This window comes from Hippoglossus stenolepis, chromosome 5 (assembly GCF_022539355.2).
Source record: "Hippoglossus stenolepis isolate QCI-W04-F060 chromosome 5, HSTE1.2, whole genome shotgun sequence".
NCBI classification, from domain to species: Eukaryota; Metazoa; Chordata; class Actinopteri; order Pleuronectiformes; family Pleuronectidae; genus Hippoglossus; species Hippoglossus stenolepis.
In genome coordinates, this window is record NC_061487.1 from 10,204,738 (window position 1) to 10,231,809 (window position 27,072).

Consider the following 27,072-nt stretch of genomic DNA (forward strand, 5'->3'; position numbering starts at 1 on the left):
CTGTTTGTCTTCACCATCTCATTTAAATCGGTGGCATTTGATGTGAAGTGGCACGGGCCTGAGAGCTTACAGCCACTGACTCATAAAAACACACATGCGCACGGAGGACTTGATGTGGAGGAAAAGGTCAGGCCTCTTCTCTAAGGGCCTAATCACCCACTCTCATTGAGTGGCTTGCTCGCTCAGTAACACTTGATTGTGCGTGTGTGTGTGTGTGTGTGGTGTGCATGTGCATGTGCGCGTGCGTGACTTCGTTGGTGTATGTTATCGACTGGGTGTTTGTGTGAGAGGGATAGATTTCGCCTTGAGCATGGTGATTGGTTTGTTTATCAGAAAATGTGCATTCCTGACTTGTGAACGTCCGATTAGCAGATGACCGCTCTGGGTCAGGTGACACACACGCGTCAGAGTGTGCATGGAAACACACACAAACAATCCTCTTGCCTGAACATGTGGTGTAATCAGCGGCCTTGTCAGGGGAACTGTGGGGCTGTAACAGGCTCATTAACTTCTCCATGAGCCTTTTTTTTAGAGAGGGAATTGGCCCCGACGAGTGGGCTCCGCTTCTCTCTACCCTCTCTTAATAAAATCTATTCTCTGCTTAGCTTTTTTTTGCGATAAGTGATTGTACTAATGTAATGCACGCGTGTGTGCATGGATGCGTGTCGTTCCTCGTTGCCTCCAACCTCCCTCCCTCTCTCTCATGTTTCTGTGCTTATTCCATCATTAGTGGACATTCAGTGCCGTCCCATCCTTGCTTGTTTTATTTTAGCAGGGGCAGCGGGGATTAAGTATTAAAGAGCCTCAGCTGCTCTGGGGCTCCTGTAGCTCAACGTTCGGCCACCGAGGCCTGATAATGGTGTTTGTTTAGCCATTAGTCAGGCCCTGCTTAGAAGCTCTCTCCCCTCTGGCTTCAGCAGCACTGATAGATGATGGATGAAGATTGTGGGGGTCGGCGGAGAGGGGGATGATTGTTCTGAAGTGGTTTTGATAGCATCAAGAACATTTAGTGGAAGTGTGTGACACTAAGGATAAGTGCTAGAAATACTCCAGGTAAATACGATTCTATATTCATATTTCAGAGGGAGCGAGATGCTTAGAGGGAGCTCTTGTGTTTAGATTTTCTGTCGAGACACAAACACGTTTTATCACAGTCCACCCTGTGATTGGTTTTCGTCATCCAACTAATTAAAAAGTGGCCCAGTCTATTTCCCTCTGCATGACCGGTGGGAAGCACTCCTTCTCGCTGAAAGCTATTTAATTTCATGAGGTATTTTTTGCAGCTAATTTAGCCATTACCTTTTAATCTCCAAATGTGACCTTTTCTCCAAATGTTGAAGAGCAGGCTAATCTTTAGGCCATTACCTGATAGCAGTTAGTCATTACCGTGAGCTGGAATCTTTCTGGGCCGCAGCCGATGCTCCTATCTGCACCATCACAATGCTCAGTCACCATTCACACTGTGACTCCTCTTTACAGGTGACGGGCACCTGCCAGCTCGCACAAAGGAGTAACTTGTGTGTGATTGCCCTCCCACCGCTTCCATCTTTCTGTTCCTCGCTCATCTCTTATCCACCCTTCCACCTTCTCTACTCCTCTCACAGTTTGTCACAGGTTGCGCCCGACTCATTCACCACCCCACCTGTGATTTAAAGGGGGAGCTCCCTACTGGTAATATGCCAATTTGCTTTCTTTCCAAGAGTGACAGCGCCGACTTCTTTTATGGGTCACAAGGTTTTTAATTGGCCTTTTATAAGTACACATGTGAAGGTCAAAAGTCTGCAGACAGGGAAAGTAACAGTAGGCAGGAGGACTCGAAAGATCATTGCAGGTAGTGATTGTAAGTTATTTCATCCAAAGTCTACTACAACAAACACAAAGCACAAAGAGCTGTAAAGTTGGTCACGTTTAAGTTGGTTTCCACAGCCCATCCTTGGACCCTGTTCATACCTGGTATTGACATCTATCTTGAGTGATCTGATCACAAGTGATCAGCACTAAGTTCAGGTCTGAACGCACCCAAAAGTATGTATGTATAACATTACATCTGAATGGACCATACATTCTAATTGTATCATATTGTTTATGAAAATAAGATTTTACTGCGAGTGCATTTGTTAAACTGTTGATATGTTTTGTTGGGTTGGGAAGAAGTTACAAGTAGGACTTTCTTAGATAAATAAGGTTTGAAAAAGGTGGAGAACAACGGATCCGGAGGGCCCCATGCCTTTGTTCGCCTTGGGAATTGCTAAATCTGCGACTGCTTCTCAGTGACCCTAAGGTGATTTGTTTGTGGCCACCATCACAATATGAACACTGATCGCCACATAATGATTGCTGTTTTTTCTTTGAATGGGTAAAATTTTTCCTCACAGCAGATCTTTGCACAGCTCATTGATTCATTCAGCCCCTCCTGAGTCTGCTCATTCTCTCTCTCTCTCTCTCATTCAAGCCAACACTCAAACATTGCCATCAGACACATCTGTAAAAAACACTATCATTTCATTTTCACGAGCAAAAATGACATGATTGTTTACATACAGAGCAGGAAGTGAGATCTGATCTCAAGTTGTCACAGGAAACACACTCAGGACGTAATTAAAAGTCAAGTGTGAACACATGAACTTAACACTTCCCAGTTGTGATCACTCAGGATGGATTTTAACATCAGGTCTGAACTTGTCTGCTTTTGTGTCGTGAGGAGAATCTGAGCTCGGGTCTGTGTGTCCTCTCACTGCGTCGTCACTCTGCTTCATCTTCTATCACTTCAGTGAGATTAGGTGAGAAATGCTTGGTAGTGGGAGAGAAATGTGAGTACTGACCTTCTGCATGTGTACGGTAAGCAGGTTAGAGCAGTGCATGTACATGCATGTGCTCTCAGATTACTGAGTAAACTGATTTCTCGGAGTAACCTGGTTTCTTGAGTGCATAAACATACTGAGAGAGGTTCACAACAGAAGGAGCAGATTTATGTGCACTTTGCATGTAGTTGCCAGGCTTTTGAGAAATAACTGTTTATGACAAAAGCAACAAACTGACACAAAATGATTTGTGTCAGTTTACAATTAGATTACAATTTTTTTTTTTATCCCAGTCAGGTCTTAGTCAGGTCAAAACGTTTGGCTGAACGTCAGGGTTTTATTATTTTTATGATCACTGCAAGGTTACCAGGTTTAGCACCTTGCATCAAAACCTGAGCTCAAAGTTGTATCAGACAACCCACGCTATAGACAGAGCCACTTCACAGAAGCAGAGTGACCGATTAACTTTTTTCAACACAGCCCTGAAAAGCAATTTTAACTCTCCCGACATGAATCTAAACATCCCAAAATCAAAATGTTGTTTCGCTACTTTGTTTTTATCATCTGCTGTTGGAAGTGGCATAAAAAAAGACCATTGGGATATTGAAGTAATGAGTAATTGTTCACAGAAACAAGTTTAAAACAAAACAGAAAAGTCATTTGTAAAGATAAGCGATGCTGCTCATTGTAAATATTGCCGTTGTGAACTGTGCCTTTTCATGACAGTTTCATATTAATGATTACTGCAGCTCTTGGAGCATGCCATGTGAAATTACTTTTCCCTTGAGCCTTGAAGCCCCGCCCCCTCTGCTGCACTGTTGAGCAGATCACTTGTTTGTTCAAAGTTTGTAATAAATTTGCACCAACGTTTTAACCAAACTGCAATTCCTGTTGGTTGACAGGCTGACAGATTCTTGCTTTATAGTTCGATTAGATAGCTAGATGTACACTGTCTACCATGGTCATATTTCTGCTTTTGATAACCCATGCAAGTGTCTGTGTCATTTTCGTATTTCTTGTTGTTAGGTTTCGGTTGATATAACATAATAATCTGTCTACTTACAAGCTATATTAACCAAGTGTTTAAGGCTTTGATGACCACAATAACATTTTAACTTGGGTTCAATGAAGCCGATGCAGTTCCCTGTGACCAATGCAGCATGTTTGCGAGGTCCTGTCAGGAAGAAGTGACTAAACGTATCGATGCATTGGTGTTTCGGGTCTCACTCTGAGTGACAGTAATTATGACACCACAAGACTCACTAGTCAGATCTCAGTTTAGTCATTTGCTAAGCAGTACTTTGAAATAATTGACTACATACCTCCACCACTTATGAAACCTCCTTTATATTCACTAGATCCAGACAAGATTATTAGTTCTCTCAACATTTTTTCTCAATGAACTATTGTCTATCATCCCTGACCCGTGCTGCGACTTTCCACGAAGTTTCGTTGTTTTCCGTCTGGTAGTTTTTGCTTAATCCTGCAAACTAACAGACACATATGAAAACATAACCTCCTTGGCCGAGGTAAAAAAAACTACGTGTAAAATCCCTTTTGTCCCTCAGGCGTCTTAGAGGAGATCCCTGTTCTTCCTGAACACATTTTCAATTTACTCTGGGACAACAGAATGCTGTTAGACTCCATCCCCTGTGGAAGTACGGAAAAGATGATGGATAAATTGTTAACAAATCTGGATGAGCAGATCCTCTTAGTTTTTCATTCATGGTTGTGTTTCTGATTACACAAATAACATAGTGATATTTACTGAACTTTGGAGATCTTGATGGTCTTGTTGTTTTACATTTGACAGATGCAGGATTGTGGTTTCTTCCTGTTTTTAGAGTTTATGATAAGATACATTAGGAATCAGTCTTCTTAGGTCAGTTTTTGAAAGAAAGCAAACAGGCCTACTTCCCTAAATGTTGACCTATTCCTTCAAGGCCAAAGCTTCTACTTTAAACACACACTGGTTTCTTCTCTTTGTCTACTGTTCAAGTGAATTCCTATAAGAGAGCAGGCGGGCCATTAGTCACCATGAGATCAGTATTCCCCTTGAAACCAAACGAAAGCTGGGGTAGTGAGACTAAACCACATTACAAGATACCTTCATGGCTCATTGGCGTTTATGCTGGTGAAGTGAAATCATTATAACCAATAAGGTGTGTAATGGATTCCTTCCTAGCAGTCAGTCTGGCTGCCTGACTTCTTAATCGTGGCTGCATGTGTGTTGGAACGTGAGTGTATGCTGTATGTAAGTAGAGGGGGATTGTCGGGAGCAGGGGATTGCTTCAGGGTGGGTTAGAGAAGCTGCCCTCCAACCAGAGGAAGCAGGGATATATAAGTCTCTCGCTGTGGGTGTGTGTGCCAGAGAAAGCATCAAACCTGCTGAAGTGCCCCTGAGCAAGACACTGAATCATTACATGTTCTTAAAAAAGAGCAGTAAAAAAGGAATTCCCTGCAGCAGTCAAGTCATTTGTCATAAAGAAATGAAGGTTTTAGGCTGTATTGAAAAGATAAGGAAATTAAAACAAAATGTTTTCGATATCAATCAATGAATTGATTGACTTGAACAGCTAAAAATGCCTTTTTTGCTATTACATGTCCCTCACACAGAGGCAGACGGCCCAGTCGGGAGCACTTGAGCGTTTTCCGGTGGCCTAAGGGAAGCTCGTTTTTAGCCTTCTCCATAAAAATATCAGGAATGAGCAACGGACCCCTTGCATCAGCAGACTCTAACATCACCAGTAGATGATGACTACCTCACCGAGCTGCTGTGGCTCGCAGGCATGTGGCGCTGCTACGACCAGCCCTTCCTTTTATAGGCTTATGACCGTCAATGATAATATTAATCATCTATTATTGATGTGTGATCTTTAGAGTTAGGAATAATAACCAGTGAGCTGTCATGTTTTTAGTTTTTCCTCGTTTAGAGCAAAGGAGGGAGAGTGTGAGAGCACACTGGAAAGCTATCTGCCTTTACCTAATGTTCAGGGTGCACCCCACCTCTCCCACGAGACCCTTAAAAGGATAAGCCGTATAGATGATGGATGGATGAATTTGATTATAACGTCCATTGGGTTTGTGTTACAACTATATCATACATCTAGCCTCCAGTTTCTCCTGTAAGAACAAGACATTTCTAAAATTATATTTATGACATTTTTTCTTATTTGTTTTTCAATTACAAATATTTGTATTTTGTAATCTGAATAACCAAATATTTAACAAGTCTGGAATGCCTTAGATTTGTTGGTTAGTTGTTTCTGAAACACTTTTTTGTCTTGTTTTGTTGAAAACCTCTTCAGTCCCGATAGCCGTCAATTTAGTCGCCTGAGAAAAAATTAAAAACGCAGTCGTCTGTGGCTCTCACAGGATTGTAATAAACACAACCACACATTTCATCAGTACTGAACGAAATGATTGGTCGGTGTAGCTGTCCGTCACTAACCGACCTGCCTTCCGGCGCACCCTGCACATAAACTCAGTCTTCACAAGCCGGAGAGACATAAACCGCTGAAGCAGAGACGATAGCCGGAAGTTAGCTAGCGGGAAAAAGTCAGCTTCCAGCAGTTGTCAGTGCACGTTCATGTGATTCGGGGGTGTAGCTTTGAAGAGAAGGATGATGGGAGGGGGTGGGATGTATCGATTGCAGGTTTTCCAGAACTACCAACTCTAGCTTTAATAAATAGGTTCAGCCTACAAAGCAGTCTGATGGTTTGCATTAGGGTCACCTGAGATGGAGTTGAATTTCCGCCCTGAATTATTGTTTCATTCAAAGGTGGACTTTGAGGTGGGGGCTCATTGTGGAAACTTGTTAATGTGAATTTCTCTAACTTTATTGAGTGAATCTACTTATTTGCTTCTGTAGTTGTGCGTGTAAGCAGCTGTTCTCATACGCAGCCACAGTGTTGGATCTCGGATGCATAACTGTGAGCGGAGTTGATTAGTGAGCTTGTGAATACACGTCTCTCCCTATGACTTTCTGTGTATTAGCGGCCGTCTGGATGTGGCGGCAGTGTTGGAGGAGCCATTGGCACCTGAAAATGGCTCTTCTCCGCCAGGCCGTTTAATCAGGGTCCCTACATCCGCCAGCTGTGTCCACACAGCAAACAACCCTCTCTGTCCTGCTGGAGAGCAGCAGAATCCAGCTGGGGGGGGGCAGGCCAGTTAGCAATGGGAGATTAGCTGCTGCTGCTGCCCAGACAGAGAAAAGGTTGAATTTGTGTGTTTGTTTTCGACACTAACGGAGATCGAAAGATTACAAGAGACAGTGAAGTCGGCTGCGGAGATAGGTGTAAAGCAGAAAAGTCTAGTAGTCAGTGTGTGTGTGTGTGAATCTGTGCACAACAATTTAAATGTTTGCTCTGCTCAAGTAGTCGTGTGTGTGTGTGTGTGTCTGTGTGTTTGCGCTCTCGCTGCTCAAGTGTCCAGCTGGCAGAGGGGAGATAGCAGGAGCCTTGAAAATGGTGACGGAGCGGTAAACAGACACACAAACAACCGTCAGTCCTAATGAGGAAAAGTGCTGTGCCTAAAAGGATGGTGTGTGTGTGTGTGCATGTATGTGCCGGGTTATGCCTGCACCCCCTGACTTGTGGTAATACATCACAACGCTCAAACACAAGAGGCCAGTGACAGGTAGACACACAAGGGAAACACGTGCATACAGGCGTGAGAATTGGGAGACACACATGCACACATAAAAGCGTAACACACACACGGTCTAATAGGACAGTCCTCGGGTCACGGGCCAACTTTAAAGGTGTTAGCATATTTAGGCCAGAGCAGCTGGATCCCAGTGAAATGGACGAGGCCCATCAATCCGCTGCCTGTGCCGGCTGCCCTGAATACAATGGCTGGGCTGGCTGCTTTGGAGTCCAAGTCAGTCAAATTGAAATAAATGAACTGCCAGCCCTGACGGCAGGGTAATTGTTCATATGGAAATTGGATTGTCGTCGTCACACCAGCCTCCCATTGCAACTCATGAAACAATTTCACTGTAAGGATGGGACAGGAGTGTTTGCTTGTCAAAAAAAAAAGAAGCGAGATGGCAGACGAGCAGAGATATAAAAAGAGAGTCCTACACACTCTCCCACTTCACGTTTAACGTTTAACAATGCCGCCTGTTCCGTCTATTCTCCCTTTCGGATGCGGCAGGAGAAAATAAATGGACGGGGGATCCGCCCCGTTTCCGGCCTGTCGTATGGCTCCTAACCCACGTTGTCATGTTGCCTATTATACTCTTTTATCAGGTCTTTTCAGCATCGCTGCAAGAGACATTGGAACAATTCCTCCGGAGCATTAACCCCTCACTCACCTCTCCCTTCCCCCGGTCTCCACCCAGCCCCGAGGCCTCTGGGGACATGCAAGTAATTTAATAACTGTACAATTTTATCAGAGTGTAACACTGAAAGCGGCTTCAGTGTAAGGACACACATCGGTGTCAGACCCTGGCATCTGTCAAAGCCAGCTCTGCGATGAAGAAAGTGCTGAATATGAATGATCTAGGTATGGGGTGATATCCTATTATGTTTCCAGGGTTGGGTGTCTGCTTCCTTTTTATTTACTATATCAGTCTCCTTTCAGTATCTGTTTTAATGACTGAGCACTCATGCTGCTTCAAAATTTACCATGTCAGCACTTGTTTGAATGTTTGTGTGTGTGATCTAATCATTAGACAGACATTCCACTCCCCTATTGTTCCCTCTTCTCTCGTTCCCTCCCTACCTGGCTTCTCTCTTGATCCCTCGATCGGACTTACCCGCACACCTCCTCCTGGTGGGTTTCGTCCTAGAAAAGAGGGGAGGCGCGTGGCGAGAGGAGCAGCTTGCGGACTGCCATGCTGGGTGTTAGAGCCCCTGTGTCAAAGAAACACACAGCGTGGCAGTTTGAAGAGAAGAGTGTGTCTCTGTGTGGTCGGAGTGGGATTACCTTGTCAGCACTTCAAACTGCGCCAGTGCACGTATTAATGCGTGCACATGTGTCTCCGAAGCCCATGAATCTGTGTCGTGTGTTAGTGTGCACACCTGCCATTTTTCAATTATCTTTCATTTTCCTCTGCTGAGAGCTGCTTTTCCTGTCCAGACATGTCCTAACTTGTGGAGGGAGGGTGGTATGGTAGCTGTCAACAAAAGGTGCGTGCGTGCGTGCGTGCGTGCGTGCGCACATGTGTGTGTGTAATGACTGGTGAGCCAACACAGGGATACACCTTCAAGTGCTACTTTCAGGTCTGTGCATGCAGAGTCTCACAGATTTTCTTTAATGTTTATCTTCCCCCCCAAGGGATCAAATAAACTGGAGGTGAAAATGACGATTCACTAGGTCGTTTCGTGACTGTGCAGTTTCTTTACTGTTCTCCAGTCGTCACTGATAATGCCACCGATTCGGACTGATTCGTTCAGCAGTTACCTGTAGACTGCTATGTAAGGAAGCCTGTTACTCTTCGTTTTTGAGCAGGTTTCAAATGTCATCCCAGAGCAAACTGAAGGATTTCACGTGTGTGTATGAAGCAAAGAAGGTCATGACTTAGCTGGGAGGTAATTGAGGGGATGAGACATTCGTGCAAACACCAGACGAGAGAACATGGTTAGGTGATAATGTTCCTCTGACCTGCAGAAACACCCTGAGGCTGAGTTTTTCTAAATAGTGAACTGTAAGCTTATATGACCAAGCTGCAGGAAGTTTTGAGAGGAAGTACAGTATTTATTCTAAATATCGCATGCACCAGGGAGACCGGGCTGATGAGCCACGAAGTTTACAAGTTATCAGCGGTATTGTCATCACCAAATCTGAGCTGTCCTTGCAAAAAGAGTTGTAATCTCCCCACATCGCAGTGGCCACACACCATTAATTTTTATCATTAGTTATTATTTCAGTTGGGAGGCTATGTAAAATTTAGATTGAGGCATTATAGTATCTTAGACTTGTGTTTATTTCTCCTGATGAACTGGTAAACTATCTGTACATGTCTCATACATCAGGTGTGGACCAAAATGCTCAAATTCTGCTCTGGAAATCACACGTGTTTGTTCATAGCACATCGATGCAGGCGTCTGTTATAATCACTAAAAGCTCTCAAAACTTGTCTTTCCAAGTTGATACCTTCTTCTGTGTCTTCTACGCATATGGCACCTCCTAGTCATCTTTTTATTTTCCTGCTGTATTCTCACCAGGGCTCACTCTGACATTCTCCGGCCATTGTTCTAGGCGGGTTGGGGGGTGGAGCAACCAACTCGGAAGTTTGCATTCTCGCGTGCTGCCCCTCTGTATTATTTCAGGATGATGTCCTGAGTTCGGTGCATTTCTGAAAGCAGTTTATGTTTCTTACCAACGAGAAAATTACAAGAATGCATCTTAAGTGAGAAAACAAAATTACTTTAGATTAGTAGCTCAAGAGCTGCACACTTTGTTATCGCATCATTTCAATCATTTCTGTTGCTTTCATTGTCTCTTCATAAGTTTATAACAAGGAAGTAACATGGTGTTCATCACTGATCACATCAGCTGACAACAGTGCTCTGATTCCCCTGTGAGGGGAGCTCCTCTGCTACAAGCCTCCGGTTCAGTCAGTGACAATGATGATCAGGTTACACTCTTCAGTTTGTAGATTCAATATCAAACTAAAATATTTTTACTATCACTATAAAGTCAAATGTGGAGTGAGAAGTGAGTAGATTTCTCTTCGACTGTCGAGCTGTTTTATTTTAGAGATTGTCTTTCACAGAATCACATTTTTCAGACGTGCCATTAGCACAAGATGTGTTTCATCATTATTTATACCACAGGCCTTTGGAGGCTTCATTAGCTGCAGGCTGATGCCGCGTGCAGCCTCTAAATGTAGCAGCTTTCTTTTATTTATTCAGAATAGCCACGTGTTGGATGGTATGCCCAGTTGCCATGTTCTCTGACAGGGGCTTAGAGACATGCTGAGAAAAGAGAGGCGGGCTGACCTGGAGGGGCTGAGACGGGCCTTCATTCCACCTGTGTCGCTTCCACCAGACGTCTGCCTCTCCTCAGCTCTTTGAAGGCTCTTTAATTCCAGCGTTCAGGATTAAACCCATGAAAAAAGGATGAGAAGTGATAGAGTGACAGAAGGACATATCCTAGGAGAAAACAGGCTCCTTTGAAATATGTTGAGGATTCCGTTTGCACTGACCTACAATGCAGCATCTGAGGGAGAAATGCGTGACACTTTTTTCTGATCGGGGGGCTGGCTATAGGATTAGCATGAATAGGAAAGTGACTCTTTGTAGTTATGGATGTGAGTGGAACCGGAGTTTTCTGAGACTTAAATGAGCGCCCCGAGGCGATTGTCCCCGTGTTGTAAATTACAGAAGAAGAAAGTTGCTTGGTCACAGGAATCATGTGCTTTTCTGACATAATCCACCTTTTCGTGTGGTCTGAGTGAATCGATAGAAAAATTAATATTTCAGTTTTGAGTGGACAGCACACAATGGAAGTGCATTCAATGAGGAAGTCATGCTTCAGTTGCTCTCCATATTTACAGTCACACTCAATATTTAGACACGAAACCCATGGGTACGTGGGTCACTCTGGTAGCCACATGATTATAGCACGTGCCACATGACAACAACACCCATGGTGTGAGGATGCACACACCTCACTGGCTGCTGATGAAGTCACTGTCACATGTTTACACTAAGAGAAAAAAAAATGCATATTAAAAGTCATGTGGTATGTCAGACCTGAAACTGTCACACTTTATAGTGACTTTAAGTGTTTTGGTGGCATGCATAGTTTGCGATGTCTTTCTGTGTTGTAGTTCCTTCTCAATGATACAGATATTAACTTGCTGTAATAATGAGTCAAAATTCAGATCTGAAATTATCTCAGTACTCGACTTGGCTGTAAACACCATGGACACCTACTGTCTCTATAGCTTGTGAGATAATGTGGTGTTTCAATGGTTTTTCTCTACTCAACTACTTCACCTTATCTTCAATTCACACACTATGTCACGCTATGATCAAGTGACCCTAGAAATTCCCACACTTTGAAAAGTAATGAATGATATGTTTATACTAGCACATTTCAGAAATAGAAATTGTTACATAAAGCTAGGGTTGGTAATCCTTGAAAAACAAGAGTGGGCTACGCTTTGAAAAAATGCAACCAATACATGGTCAAAGCTCTCGTCGAAGCTACGCCCGCAAAACACATGAACTGGCTCTGACTAACAACTGCTAGAAGCAGACAATTTTTTTTGTGACTCGCTCGCTAACTTCTGAATATCGTCTCTGCTTCAGCGGCCTGTTCGGCTCAAGACTCAGGTCATGTGCAGTGAGGGCAGGGTGCACGCAGGCAAGCAGGTCGGCTAGTTACAGACACGTACGTGTTTACATGCGAGGGGCCACAGACAACTTTATTTATTGATGGCTATCAGGTACGTGAAGAGGATTTCAACAAATAAGATTAAAAAAAAAAAAGGGTTTCAGAAACAACTTACCAACCCTACCCGAAATCAAAGAATAAAAATAAGTAAACAGAGATGATGGAAACTTTATAAGTAAATAACAAAACACCGGTTCGTAAGTTCACATCCACAGCAAGCTTTGAAGTTTTTTCGAATAATGATCGCAAAGAAATAACACGTCTGTTATCACAAGCTGTGCATTCATGCAGTCAGTTTATTTAGGCTTAAATAGATTTTTTTTTTCTGGCTAAGCAGAAAATCATGTGTTCTTGCTCCAACGTCTCTCAAGTTGTTGCCAAGATTCAGCCCTGCCCTAAATAAATACCCAGCGTATAAGGCTTTGTGGAGCTCACTTTTTACAGAGAAAACTTTATTACACCGCCTTCATTTTTTTTTTTTTTATCATTCCTCAGTCTCCCTGTGAACACTTTTTGCAGTTTGCCACCACCCTTTGTGAGAAGAGCGCCACTGTGTTTCGCTCGTGTCGTCAACATTTGGAGGCAGCGAAAGCGTTTTGCAGCTCGAGCAGTTTTCGTGATGCTTCCTTGAAAAGTCAAACATTAAAAGCGAGTGACTGCTGTGCCTCTTAAAGCTGACACATGCTTGTAATTGTCATTCAACGTTACCAGTGGAAATGTCTTTGTAATTGAAGTTTTGTTACTTTGGAGCCAACGTTATTGCTCGCATGATGTTCCTTTTATTTTGTCCACCCATTTTGAGTGCCCGTAAACTTGTGGAGGTTTTTTTTTTTTAAGGTCTATTCCTCTTAGTTATAACTCAGCACATGGTTGTCTGCCCCTCCCTCCTAATTAAAGCTGTAACCACACACATTTCTGTCCTGGATAAACGCAGACAGGGGTTTTTATCGCATCATTTCTATTTTAGTGGAACAATTTTAAGGCTGTGACTTGAAAAGGGCACAATGCATTTATGCACTGAAATGGTGTGGGAGGGGGGTGGAGGACTGAAGTAGTAAATGGGGGAAAAGAAAAGAAAGTAAAATCAAACGGAGCAGTGGGAATGGGGTCGCAGGTTAACAAAAGACAAAGTGTAAATAGCTGTTATTTGACACGTTCAAGGTGAAATGAGAAGGAGGCTGCTATTGAGAGCGTTTGAGCTCGATACAGCGTGCAAACGTAGACAACACATTTGCTGTGTGGGCAAAAGCTCCGTCAAAGCCACCTGCAGTTCCATATTTACCACCGCCTGGGCAAACAGCAGTGAGCGAGGACGCCGCAGACACCTGCTGTTACATGATGCCGTCTGTGTTTCTACAGGGATATTATCAGATCATGTTACCTGAAACAAAACTGTGTACTTCCTGAGCTGGGATGTTGGTGAAGAAGAGGGGAAAAAAACGAAGCAAAGAGCAAATGAAGTTGGAACGGATCCAAGCTTTTTAAATAGGCTTTTATTGTGTTATGCTTTGAGATCAAGCTCTCGGCCTTAATCTTTCCTTAACCCCATTCACGGCACTTTTATTTTTCACCAGCGATCGTTTCTGATGTTAAGTCAATTAAATCCCAAATAACATGGTCTTTGTAGAAGTGGAGCAGAGAGCTGCGTCACACACAAACTGTACTATACAGTTATACTATTAGTGTGAATGATTTTTTTTTTAGCTTTAATACCTTAAACCAACATCTTGATTTGATTTAAACTGTCAGTATTACTCTTGATGGATTAAATAGTTAAATTACAAAGAACAAAAACACGTTGTTTCATCTACTTGTTTATTTTTTTGCCATGCTGCTAGTTTGGATGAATTTTATTTGGATTGATATGTCATTGAGATTCCTGCTGCCACCTAAAAATAACGCAGATGACTGATTTGAATCGAAAATAATTGACACTTTAAAAGAATGCCAGCTCTGTTTATTTTCAGAATCAATGCCATTTATTTTTTAGTATTTCAAGATTTGCTGTGAACAAAGAAAACTTTGCACCGTGAGGTCTGTCAGTCCTTCTGATTGACTGCGATGCTTTATCTGGAAGGAGATGTTGATTTCACAGTATTACACTCGGCAAACAAAATTTGATTTACCTCATTAGGATTTGAGTGGCTGTGGGACAGATATCTCAAACCCTTACCCAATCATATGAGAATTTATTTGCATAGTTCGATGCAACAAGAGGTAATTAATGCCGTCAATTCAGTGAAGCAGTTTTTGGGTAAATTCTTTTTCTCACATTACAATTTAATGGGAAAATCTATGTCATTCTCATATCTGTGCAGTGAAGATGGAGCCATTAGATAGTTTAAATGGTATAGTCTCTATTTATGTATCGCTTTCCTAGTCTTTACACTTCACAGAACAGTTTTACCATTCACCCATTCACACATATACATACATACAGGATTTATTGATATGATGTTCAGATTTGTAATGCTCTCACTCAGAACCTTGTGCTCTCACTCAAATATACCCTGCTTGTGCTCAGGTTTCCTCCAGCTTCAGCCCATCTCCTCACACTGGTTCTGTGCACGTGTGAAACGTCTGCTCACAGATTTCTCCTCAGCACTTGAATTTTTTTGTGTGCAACAGAATTCCAGTTATCGGGTAGATAAGTAAAATTGTCCTGTAAGCGTATTACAAAATCTGACCGTGAAATCAATAAGTCTCTTGAATAAAAATAGGAGAAAAAAAAAACATTACTTTTGGGTTTCACTGTCTTACCGAAGGAAACTTTGGGATGCAGAATGGAGGAGCCGGGGATCAAACCACCGACCTTCTAGTTTCTCTACCTTCTCAGCCTCGGCTGCCCCCTTAGTAAAAAGAGTAAAATACGTGCAGACAGTTAGCCTGGCTCTGTTTAAAGGCATAAAATCCACCAACCAGCACCTCTAAAGCTCACTGACATTGTATCTCTGTTTAATCTGTACAAAAAACCTTAAACTATGCCAATAGTCTCCTGACTCGAGCTACAGTGTTATCGTGCAGACATGACAGTGGTATCAATCCTTTAATCTCACTCTCTGCAAGAAAGAGAATAAGTGCATTTCACTGTGTGTCAAATTGTGGCATTAACCCTTGTGATTGCATCGTGAACATATGAATGCAGACATGTTCTACAATGAGCATTTAATCCATGCATTTACTTCACTGATAATAAAACACCTCTCCCTCTCTGTTCCCTCCAGAGATGGCAAGCTGGGTCTCCCTCCTCCTCCTCTTCCTCTGCCAGTCAATCTCACAAGCTCAGGAGGAGAGCGGCAGCGTCCTGGAGTTCACCTCTGAGACCCCCATCAACAATGTGGTCCAGGACCCCCAGACTGGCCGCATCTACCTGGGAGCGGTCAACACCATCTTCCAGCTGGGGCCATCGCTGCAACTGGAGGCCCGTGCCGAGACCGGCCCTAAAGAGGATGCGCGGATGTGTACGCCTCCCGCTTCGGCCTGCCAGGACACAAAGCTCATGCCCAATCTCAACAAGCTCCTGCTGGTCCACCCGTCCAACAGCTCGCTTATAGTCTGTGGCAGCCGCTACCGAGGCATCTGCTCGCTCCTCAACCTGACCAACGTGGAGCAGCAGCTGTACTACAGTGACAATAAAGGAGAGAGGACTTACGTGACGAGCATAGAGGATAACGTGAACGTGGTGGGCGTCATGTCCATCTACAAAAAAGACGCAGACAGATTTAGCGTGTTTCTTGTTGGGAAAGGCTATGGAAGCCTGGACAGCACAAAACTCATCAGCACGCGGATCCTTCAGGACTACCGGGAGTGGGTCGTGTTTGAGAGCATCATTGAGGCGTCTGCGGTACAGACTACGCCATTCGTCCCCAAGTACCTGCACGACTTCCGCCATGCCTTCAAAGAGGATGGGTTTGTTTATTTCCTCTTTTCGCGGACACTTGACGGTACAGACAATAAAAACTTGACCTTTGTGTCTCGTCTTTGCGAAGACGACCCTCACTATTACTCCCACACAGAGCTCCAGTTAAACTGTGGCTTAAATAACCGCTACAACAAAGTCCAAGCTGCGTATGTGGCCTCTCCCGGCAAAGAGCTGGCGCGCGTCATGACTGTCAACTCCTGGAACAAAGTCCTGTTCATGGTGGCGAGTATGGACGACAACGAAAACGAATCTGCCCTCTGCATGTACCCACTCAACTCCATCAATGAGCGGCTCGTGGATATTATCAGCGCCTGCTACAGTGATTCAGGGAAAATTTCTGGGATCCCCGCTGTGGACATCCCCTACTCATCTAAAACTGATGAATTCTGCACGTCAAAAATTGCAGTAAGCGTTTCTCTTGTGGTATCTGATAAAAAAAAAATGAAACAAATGTGAGAGTGGAATAAGAATTCCCTTTGCTACAATCAATAATACACAGATGTGTCACTGTTTGTTTTAATGTCTCAGTGTTTACTTTGTTCTGCAGATCCTTTGTATTGCTCTGTCTAAATATTCTGCCTCACACATTTCCCTCCCTCCATGGCTCTTTTCCCAATTCCCTCAACTCATCCAGGATAACACTATATAGGAATGGTAGGAAAGTAGCAGCCCAAGGGCCAAATCTGTCCCTCTAGAGAATCTGGCCCTCAGCCTGGAAACCAGACCAATCAGCGAGCTCATGTGTATTCGCTTCCACGGATGGGTCTGGTGCTCCCAGTGTGCAATCAATCTAATACTCTTTGCTTTCTCTTTGCAGAAAGACACGTTGAAAAACTTCAAGTGCGGTGCCGACTTTCTGCCTTCCCCTCTGGCCAGCAAGCCCAAATATGCCTTGACGGTAAGCCCAGTGTTGACCGAGTCAAGCCTTCTGACCGCTGTGGCCGTCGCTGTGGAGAATGATCATACCGTCGCCTTCCTGGGGAACAACCAGGGAGAGGTCTTCAAGGTGGAGTTGTCTTCTGATCCGCTGCTCTCCTCTACTTTTTCCTTTAAACTTTCACCTGGAGGAAGGAGGATAAATATCTGACATTTTGTTTTCTGTCCAGGCACACCTGACCGCGGCGTCACCTGTGTACAGCAAGACTCCCGGCGACACCATGGGAGAGAAGGTCAACAAGAACCTTTTCTTTGACCTCAGTCAAAGCCACCTTTACATTACCACTGAGAAAAAGGTATACAGATATCATACATCATGTAACACGTGTCCACACGGGAGGCATTCAGACTCAGTACAACTGTAGTCACCTGTGTTTTTGCAGCACTAAGAGCCTAATGCACATACAACAAATATATTTATATATATATACATACATACATACACTTAGGTTTAAAAAATGCTTTGGTTTACATAAAGTGTGAGTTAAATGATTTTAATAGAGGCTCATCTCCTCCATTAGATATCTATTCAGACAGAAAAAGGTCCTCTTTGTTTATTTAGAGTTTTATGTCAATGACTCATGCTGTTAAATTTGTTTTTACCACAAAGGAGTTGATTATACTTCCTCCTGTTTTACAATCAACAGTTAAATGTGTTTTAACAGAAAACTAACAAAGCCAGAAGGACGCTCAGTGGAGTGCAGACCTCCACCAAGGCCCAACAGTCTCCGTATGAAACCACATTTAAATTCACCAAATACAAATCTGGATCTTCACCAAATTTCACTCACTCATAAATATCAGTCCCCGAAACATGTCTTATTTTTTTCATCAAGATCCATGAATTATGCTCTGAGAAAACAATGAATATGTTGAAAAATGCCCTATCCGGCAATGTTAAAGAGAGTAAAGATTTATTGGACTCTTTCTTGACCCATACCACATCCTCAGTGGTAATCTGTCCCGTAGTTCTGCGTAATTGTGCTACCTAACAAAAACAAATGCAGATGAAACACAACTTCCTTGGAGGGGGTAACAAGATGCCTCAAGTTTTTGTACATGAGCCTGTGATCTACACAGAATCCTTAAAGATGAACACATGACTGGTGCAAACACATTATATTAACAATACATTTCTGACTGAAAATATATAGTACTGCAAAATTTAAACTTTCACTGTAGAAAAAGTGCATAAATACAATCAGCAGAAGTAGTTGGGTATCAAAGGTAAGATATCTCATACTGGACACATGCCCCTTTCACGATGTTATTTTTTTTACGATTGGAATTACTCAACTGTTGGAAGAAGTGGGTCGTGATTTGGATGTCTGGAACAAGACCACATCATGTGAGAGAAAAGTTGAATCCTGCCTACACTCACCTCCAGCACACCTGGCCAATCGCCGCACTATAGGTTGGTGTGGATGTCGGATCGTCTGTTTTCGGAAAGTCACAGCAAGAGTCGGACACCACCTACGCTGGATGGACGGAATTGTTTTAGTAATTTAACATGGGGAGCAGACGTGGAGGGATCATGTGCTGTGACAGGATCATTTCCCTTGAAAATGCTTTGTGCTGTGTCTTTTCTGAAGTGCACTGTTCATCAGATCATATTTCATGTTGTAGATCACCAAGGTGCCAGTGCAGACGTGCCTCCAACAGAAAGACTGCCAATCATGTGTGGAAATGATGGACCCTTACTGTGGCTGGTGTGTCCTGGAGGGCCGGTACGGATCACACACGGCACGCACGCACACACACACACACACACACACACACACACACACACACACAAGCACACACAAGCACACACAATTATTATACTTCTTTCTTAGTGAGGACATTGGCATAATGCATTTACCAACCCCTTACCCTAACCTTGACCATCGCAACTAAATGCCTAACCCTAAAAGCAAGTCACCAGCCTCTGAAAAAGTGGGGACTGGTCAAAATGCCCTCACTCAGTCAGGTCTGTGGTCCTCACAAATATCTAAATACAAGTACAAACACACACACACAGACACACATACACACAAAATGCATTTTCTTACAAATATACGGACACAGCATCAGACTAACACAAACACCCACACATACAATTCCATCTGTAAAACACAGCGGGGTATTTGTTCAGTATTTTATTGCATTCACTTTTAGTACCCCCTAGTGTTTATATTCCATCTCCTGTTGTTCGTGCAGCCGTAAGGAATTAAAGCTGTTTGTCAGCCTCATGCAGTGAAGGCACTCTGTGCAATTTACTCTCATCAGCCTATATTTATCAGAGTCTGGAGGGAAGGATGGGAGGCGTGTGTCACGCTTTTGACTGGGATGTGAACCGCAACAGGAAAAAAGCAGAAAACCAGTTGTGTCGCTCTTGAGGTTATTGATAGTCTGCACATTAGAACGAAATTATGCTGCATCCAGCTCAGGAATGTAATTTAGAATTCTATGGGTTTCCTAAGAAGGTATAAAAAACGATCTGAAGTAAAATAAATAGTGGGTATAGTATATGATGTTGACGACAGCGTAAACAGACATAGATCAATATAGTACAAACAGACATTAGGATATTGCACATAACAAATGGATAAATTGGATGAATACATATTGAATAAATGACCTATTTTTCCTGTGTCTTTTACATAGTTACACTAAAGATGTATTTTCATTCTTGATCACTCTAGCAATTATTCTTGTGATCAAATTATATGAATCCTAAGGGAAAGGTTAGTTGATGCTGATAAAATCAAGTTGCCTGTTTTCCCCAGATCAACTTTTCAAAACCCAGAAAATATTCTTACAGTTGAGAAGCAGCGATGAGGGGGTGTTTTACATTTTCGCTTAATAATGAGACAAATAACGAATTTTGAATAAAGTTGTTTTTAATTCTAAAAAAGTGCTGCATTACCTGCCGCCAATGAGGCTGTTTACTGTTTGAGATATCCATACAAAACTTTATTTTGAAAATCTGCATCAGCCTTGCTTGAAGTCACTTGGATCAGGGGCTTGTTACCCACAACAGCACATTGAAAATCTGTTGGAGCCCTCAGGCTTTTTCATTTTTTTTGTTTGAGACCTTGTGGAAGCGTTTTGGGGGTTGTGGAGTGGAGGCTGATGGGAGTTTATTCATTGTTTGTCTGAAGGTGTACCAGGAGGTCTGAGTGCCGGCGGGCAGAGGAGAAGAATGGCTGGCTGTGGAGCCCTAGGCAGCAGTGTGTCAAGATTGTCTCCTTCTATCCCCCGAACCTCTCCTGCAAAAAGACTCAGAAGGTACAGAGCTGCCTCTCTTCTCACTCATTCCTGCCTTTGTTCTCGCCACCTGTCGTTGTCTCCCGCGCTCTGCGGTACATAAACCCACTTTCCTTCATGTCGCACAAACATGCACTGTGAAAAAAACTGTTTTCATTGTGAATCAGAGATCCTGGCTCTTGCTCTTGCTCTTCCTACTCTGTATTGATCCATCTAAAAAACTCCATCCTGGCTTATTATAACTGACCTGGTTGATTGTGCTCCCAGCCTGAAGATGGAGAGCCTCTCTTATGTGTTTCCTGACTACTTCTCTGTCCCTCCCTCTCTGACTCACTCTGCATTTCCGCCAGCCTCTCCCACTTTTCTCATTCTCAATCAATCCCCAGCCTTTGGAACGGAAACTGTTTCTACGCCGAAGGTTTCAATTACACACTAAGCAGAGAAATTATTTTTAATATCAACTAATATTATGCTGCAAAAAATGGCTCATTAATGTTCTCAGCAGTTCACGCAGCTCTGTATGTTATCTTTCTGTTCAGGTGAGGATAAACATCCCCTCCCTGCCGAACATCGGACTCTCCGATCGTCTGCACTGCACCATCGAGTCTTTCAAGAGTGAAGGAAGCATGTCGGAAACTGGTCAGGTCTCCTGCGATCTGCCCCAACCCTCGCTTATACCACAAACACCTGAGGGCCAAGGTATTTCCTTTACAATGAACCTCCTTTTTTATTTCATCCTCTTTCAAGGCAAACGTCTGCTGTTCTCTGTTTTGTTAAGCAAATGCTCTGGTGCTGCAGAGCCTGAGGGGCCCCAAAAAGGCTCATGTTTACTTGGTTCAGGTAATTTGAGAAATTGCAGATTTTTTTTTTTGCACCACAAAATTAGAAGATCATCAAAGGTGGATCTTGCTTCTTTTTCTGTTAATTTAACATCCGCGTCAGGAGAAGAGATCGGTCTGTAGCGTCTTTTCCGCAGCCTGTTCAAGTCACGAAATGTTGTACCTTTATTCTGCGTCGCGATTCTGTGAAAAACAAATGAGCAGATCCAGTTTTTCAGCAGCAGAGCCAGATTGAGGTCTGTGTAAAAGGCAGAGCCGGAGTGACTGGATAGACACTGACGCTGCTGTGTTACACATCACACCTCTGATTCCAGAATGCTGGCAGTGCTATCCGAAATCACACTCCGGGGCAGCATGATGCCCGCCTTTGTTTGGTTCAGTGTGAACATGCAACATAATGTGAGCTCTTCTTCTCTGTTTAATAGAGGCAAATAATAAAGTAGGTCAATACTAAGCAATTCAAAAGCGCTGGTTGTTCTTTTTGATACTGACAGAATAACCTCTATCAGGTTAATTCAGTGATTTATTACAAAATTTGTGGTCATATTGAATTATTCAAAGGTCATGTCATGCGAGTCGGAGCTTATCCTTCCTGTGCTGTTCTATCTTCAGAGGCATAAATGACAAATCTTATAATGAACTGGGTGCCTCTGATATTCAGACTCCTTGGCTGTAATTGTGTAAATGTAAATACATATCCAACCCTCTCTTTGCTGTTGCCCCAGACTTTGTTGCCGTGGACATTACGGTGTTCGTCAATGAGACTGTGGAGCTTTCTACACGGGAGTTCAAGTTCTACAGCTGTGCCGCCACAGTGAGAAAATCAGAAAACACACCGTGAGTCAGACCCTTTATCTTTTAGAATTATTTTCTTATAAATAATTCTAACATTTTTCACTGCTTTTATCTTTGGTTCATTTCAGTACTTTGTATCACATTGCTTGTCTCAGCCAGACAAAATTATAGTTTTCTTTTCCTGGTAATCTTTTCTTCGTCGCTGCTCCAAAACATCAGTTGCACTTTACTGCCACTGGCAAGTACTGTTTTTAGAGCAGCGAACAAGAAGTGATTTACAATAGAGTAGCGTTAGCCAGAGAAAGCTAAAAGGTCAGCAATTTGGTAATATTTCACTCTGGAAAGTCCCACATGTAAAGCGAGGACGTGTATCGTATGCAAGACTTTCGTTTTGACGGCCAATTACAAAACTAGCAGTAGGCCATACAAGCAATGATAGAAATCATCACTTCCATACAGGATGAGTAGCATACAGCAGTTAAAATATGTTGTATATGTTGTCATTTTTTAAATGTAATGGTTTTCGGATCAGTACTTGGTGTTTTAATTACAATCAGAAACCAACATTCATACCAAAGGTACCTAACTATTGTTTTTCTTCTTCATCCTGTTAAAATACGCTCATGTGAAGGTGTTTGCCCATTATTCCGATAGGATTCTGTAGATTTGGGTGTTTTCCCGTGTCTTAGTATTGTTCTGCCAGTCACTGAGATGCAGACCATGATTACAGAAGGTTCCAATGAGTCAGACTCTTCATCCATCAGTTCTGCTCTGTCACTCACTGAAAATACAGTGACACTGAACACAGTATCCACTGACAACCTTGATGCAAACGTATCACCGCGCCCAAACAGATGAGAGATCAAGGCTCTGTTTGTAAATTGTGATGCATGGTAGTTTTGAATGCACCTCTTGCATTTTTCTCTCCTGCTTTTATTACCGAGCCGAGGAAATTGCCTCCATTTCCTTTTCATTAATCAAAAAATGAAAGTCGATCTTGCCATTTTTTCCTCTCCCCCTTCCTGATGTTTTTTCCCCCTTCATTTCTTTCATGCCGAGGAATGTGTGATGAACGAGTTTTGCTTATGTGAAGTTGCAGAGATCTATTTGGTTGTCAGCAGCATGGATTTTTGTGCCGGACACTCTTTGATGAGTTTGCATGTTTTAGATTTTTGTTTGTGTGTGTTTTTTTTATGTGTGTGTGTTTGTGTGTGTGCTCCTGCATAATTGTGTGCGTAAAAGCATTTTCTTATCTTGGCTGCTTATTTCTGTGTGTATTTTCAGATGCATGTCATGCGTGGCTAGTCAGTGGGGCTGCCAGTGGAGCGTCTTGGACCACACCTGCAGCGACATGGACGACAGCGTGGTGGGCACCAACATCATCAAGCACCGCCAGGTTGGTTACACGAAGGTCAAACGTCAGGGACTCTTTTCTCTGAGAGCATGTGCGACGATAAACGTCGGCAAAGTGCAGCCGAAAAGTTTAGTAAGACGCATCTAATCACCACACATGACATGCTGCCGCAGCGATCCAAGGTCTCCCTGAAAATTAATAAAAAACTCAAATCCTGCTATCTGCTGCCACCATCTTGCGTGACAAATGTTTGAAGGGTGGAGGATATCAATTCACAAGTCAGCAGATGTTGCGGCGATACACTTATCTGTTGCTGCAGATGAGAGGGTGTCCGCTAAGTGCTTGGCATATTAAAATGTAAATGACTGAAAGTGGAGAAAGAGTATCTGATTTGTGTTTGACGCCTTCTCAGGGAGCGAAGTGTCCTCAGTTTGAGAATCCGGATCCTGTGCTGGTTCCCGTCGGCTACAAGACGAAGATCAGCTTCGAGGGGATCAATCTGAAGCTCTACAAGGTAAAGTGGCACAGGCACGGAATTTCATATTAGGACCACGCTGAAGCGATTGGTCGCAGCTTTTTAAACAGTGATTTAATAGATAATCCCAACTCGTACAAAATTATTCACACACTGACAAAAGAAACTTTTCTGATGCAAAAAATAATCTATTACACGAGCAAAAGCTGATTATGTGAGAAAAACTGAACGTTTCAGTCGCAGAACCGATGTCGGTGTAGCTCAGACGTAAAGAGACTTTCAGTCAAACAGCCCTATGGATTTTTCTAGTGTTCTCACATCGAGAATCAATTTACATTCTGATCTATGCCTGTTTTTATTCACCTCTACATGCTTAAGTAGTCCTCTGGATGGCACAGAATTAAAATGTCTTCCCACTGAAAACATGTTTTACCAACACTACCACTCCTTACGTTGTGACAAGGAAAGATAATCCCATTTACATTTCTCCAGGTGGGAACAGATGGCACGGTTATATCTACACGCAGAAGAATAGTCTTTTACATTTCTTGTCTGTGATGAGGAAAAAAGAAGATCACAGAACAGTATTTCATTTTGTTTTGTTTTTTCTTCTTATTTTGTATTTAGGTTCTCCATGGTCGTGCATTCACCATCGGCACTGAGCTCATGAAGAATGTGGAGGAAGAGGTCAACCTTGAAGAAGGGCAGTTCTATACCTTCAGTGGCTTCAATGTGAGTACGACCGTTTGCCGGTTGCTCCACAATGGACTCGACACTTAAAACTTTGTGTATGCGTTCATGCTGAACTGCCGATTTTGTTCCATAACCGAGCTTTTTTCAAGTGGCTTGTGGGAAATTTATCCTCCACTCACTGCAGGTCCTTGAACTATGACTGATTAGTGGACCTGATTATCAAAGTATAATTTGGAGCAGCTATGAAATAGTGGAATATACTGAAGAGCACAACTTGATCTCAGATTTTCTCAGCTGAAAAACTTAATATGCACACATCAGTGCTCCAAACTTAAAAATCAAATCACTGGTTTCCACAGTGCCTTTGATACTCTATAGCTCCCTCTAATGGTCAGACACCCCTCACTGTTATTTCCGGTCCTCCTCCACATAGTGAAATCTGTGATTGGGAGGCTCAAGCAGTGCCAAGCCCCCAGCTATGTTCTTTTTTCGACATTGATTTCTTCAGCTGAATACCTGTCAGACTGGGTATCATTTTTTCCCTCCTTCTTTTTTTCCCCCCCTTGGCATGAGGGGGAGCAGCAGCCCACATTGTTTGCTGATTAGAGCTTAAGTGTCATTAATCACTTCATTCTGTATTAATAATTAATTTTCTTCATTTTCATTTCTTAGTTTTCCTACAATAAGTCACCGGAGACCAATGTTCTATTCTACGTGAAGGACAAGGAGTCAGGCAAGAAGATGGACAGCACGCTGAACGGTACGCTCGCACATTTTAATGTGGAGATCTTATTTATAATGCCCTGTGTGTGCACCGCTAGTCCCAGTGCAGGGGCTCCGCTCGACTCGAGGAGGGTACCTTAGATAGGCAATAGATGATTAAACAGAAAGTTAATTGTTATAACTGTATCGTCATGTATGTTTCTACAGGATATGAAGGATTCAGATGAGCTCATCACAAGTAGTTTAAGTAGGATGGTTTTCATGTCATGCAATTTAAAACAAAGTTATTGGATTTGATCACAGACATCTTTTCAAAATTCAGAATACGAGCATTTCACAGCAGATGGTTTCAGAAGTGGGTTACAGGGTGTAGGAGGGGGTTTACACTAGAGAATAAATTATATAAACATATAGAGTTATCATACTTTTCATGATAATGGTATTATAACAAAAGATGTGGTGTAAACATCAGTGTTATTAATGCACTAACACCAGTTAAAATAATGTTTGCTTCCGCCTGTCTGTTATGCAAAAAACGACTGGACAGATTACCACCAGGTAATGGAGGGATCAGTGTGGGTCAGGAACCCATTAAGGTTTGGTGCGGATCCAGGATTTTTTTTTTTCACTTTCTTAAAGAGTGCGAGATAGGGAATAAAAGATGGATCTTGCTTACGGTCGTGATATTTATGTGCAATTTGGTGCAGATCCAATTAGAAATTCAGATCTAGTGAATTAAAACGTGGTTTCATAAGGTTTGGCCTTGGTGGAGGTATGAACTCTACTGAGTGACATTCTAGACACCAACACTTTAGATAAAGTTGTGTTTGCATTTTATCTGTGCGATGTCGGCTTATCTTTGATTCTAGCATCTTTTTAGAAAAATACTCACTATAATTAAAGCAATAGAGTTGTGTGATAATGGACTATTAATCAGCTTGTTTCTCCCTCTCACTACTTCTCATTTAGTCACCCTTTACAACTGCTCCATGGGGAGGGCGGACTGCAGCCTCTGTAAGAACGCAGACCCAAAGTACAGCTGCGTGTGGTGCGCCAAGCAGAAGGCATGTGTGTACGAGAAGCTGTGCAGTGCACATCAAGGCTCTGAGGAACCCCACATCATGGAATGCCCCGACCCCCAGATCACCGATGTGAGTATTTACTGTGTTGTCAACGCCTGAACTGGAAACAGTAGTTACTTTAAAGACTGGTGATTGGCAGTGAAAGAGCATCGACTTTGGCGCTCGCATTGAAGCACTTTATCAGCAACATTTTTTTTTTTGTCCTCCTCGCTGACAGGTAGGTTGAAAAGCGGTTTCTCCTTGAAGGCACTTTGAGCTGATCTGCACGTTTAGATTGGATCAATTCTTTCTTTGCTCACTTAATTGTAGGTGTCTCATTGTCATTGACAAAAATCAGTAATGGTATTGCTGTGTCAATCTGACAGAGGTTATGACCATACACACTCCTATTCAACCTATTCAGTAAATATACACAGCCACAATAATAAAATGTGTTACCTGTTTTAATGTTGTGGCTGATCAAAATTACTTTGAAACCCATGACCAAATTAAACATTCTTGCAGACCAAGTAGCGACCGTATATTCCCTGATGGAAGCAGCCTCTTTCAGCAGGATAATGCACTTTTGCCACGCTGCAAAAATAGTTCCGAAATAGCTTGAGGAACATGACAAAGAGTTCAAGGCCTTGGCCTCCAAATTCCCCAGATCTCAATCCAATCAGGCATCTGTGGGGTGTGTTGGAAAATCTATATATCCTGACAAATTAAAGGTAAAACCAACATAAAGTGTCTTAGGGTGTTGGGGCCTCCATGTGCCACCGTTATGATGTATCTTGCCATCGATCCTGCAAGTTGCTCCGACTCTACCCGAGGCACAGACACCACTCTTCTACAAATAACTTTCACCATTTG

The 27,072-nt window shown here is 42.8% G+C and overlaps 1 protein-coding gene across 1 annotated transcript in view; it reads left to right on the forward strand.

Moving 5' to 3' along the window:
- Positions 1 to 27,072, forward strand: part of plxnb2b (plexin b2b) — a 130,926-nt gene that overhangs the window by 71,430 nt on the left and 32,424 nt on the right. Inside the window, exons 3-14 of the mRNA XM_035156778.2 lie at positions 15,377 to 16,479; positions 16,892 to 17,080; positions 17,181 to 17,306; positions 18,637 to 18,737; positions 20,154 to 20,280; positions 20,799 to 20,958; positions 21,824 to 21,935; positions 23,178 to 23,289; positions 23,660 to 23,761; positions 24,350 to 24,454; positions 25,088 to 25,175; positions 26,108 to 26,289. Coding sequence (XP_035012669.1) covers positions 15,379 to 16,479; positions 16,892 to 17,080; positions 17,181 to 17,306; positions 18,637 to 18,737; positions 20,154 to 20,280; positions 20,799 to 20,958; positions 21,824 to 21,935; positions 23,178 to 23,289; positions 23,660 to 23,761; positions 24,350 to 24,454; positions 25,088 to 25,175; positions 26,108 to 26,289 — 2,505 coding nt within the window. The 5' untranslated portion in view covers positions 15,377 to 15,378. The remainder of the gene's footprint in view (positions 1 to 15,376; positions 16,480 to 16,891; positions 17,081 to 17,180; positions 17,307 to 18,636; positions 18,738 to 20,153; positions 20,281 to 20,798; positions 20,959 to 21,823; positions 21,936 to 23,177; positions 23,290 to 23,659; positions 23,762 to 24,349; positions 24,455 to 25,087; positions 25,176 to 26,107; positions 26,290 to 27,072) is intronic.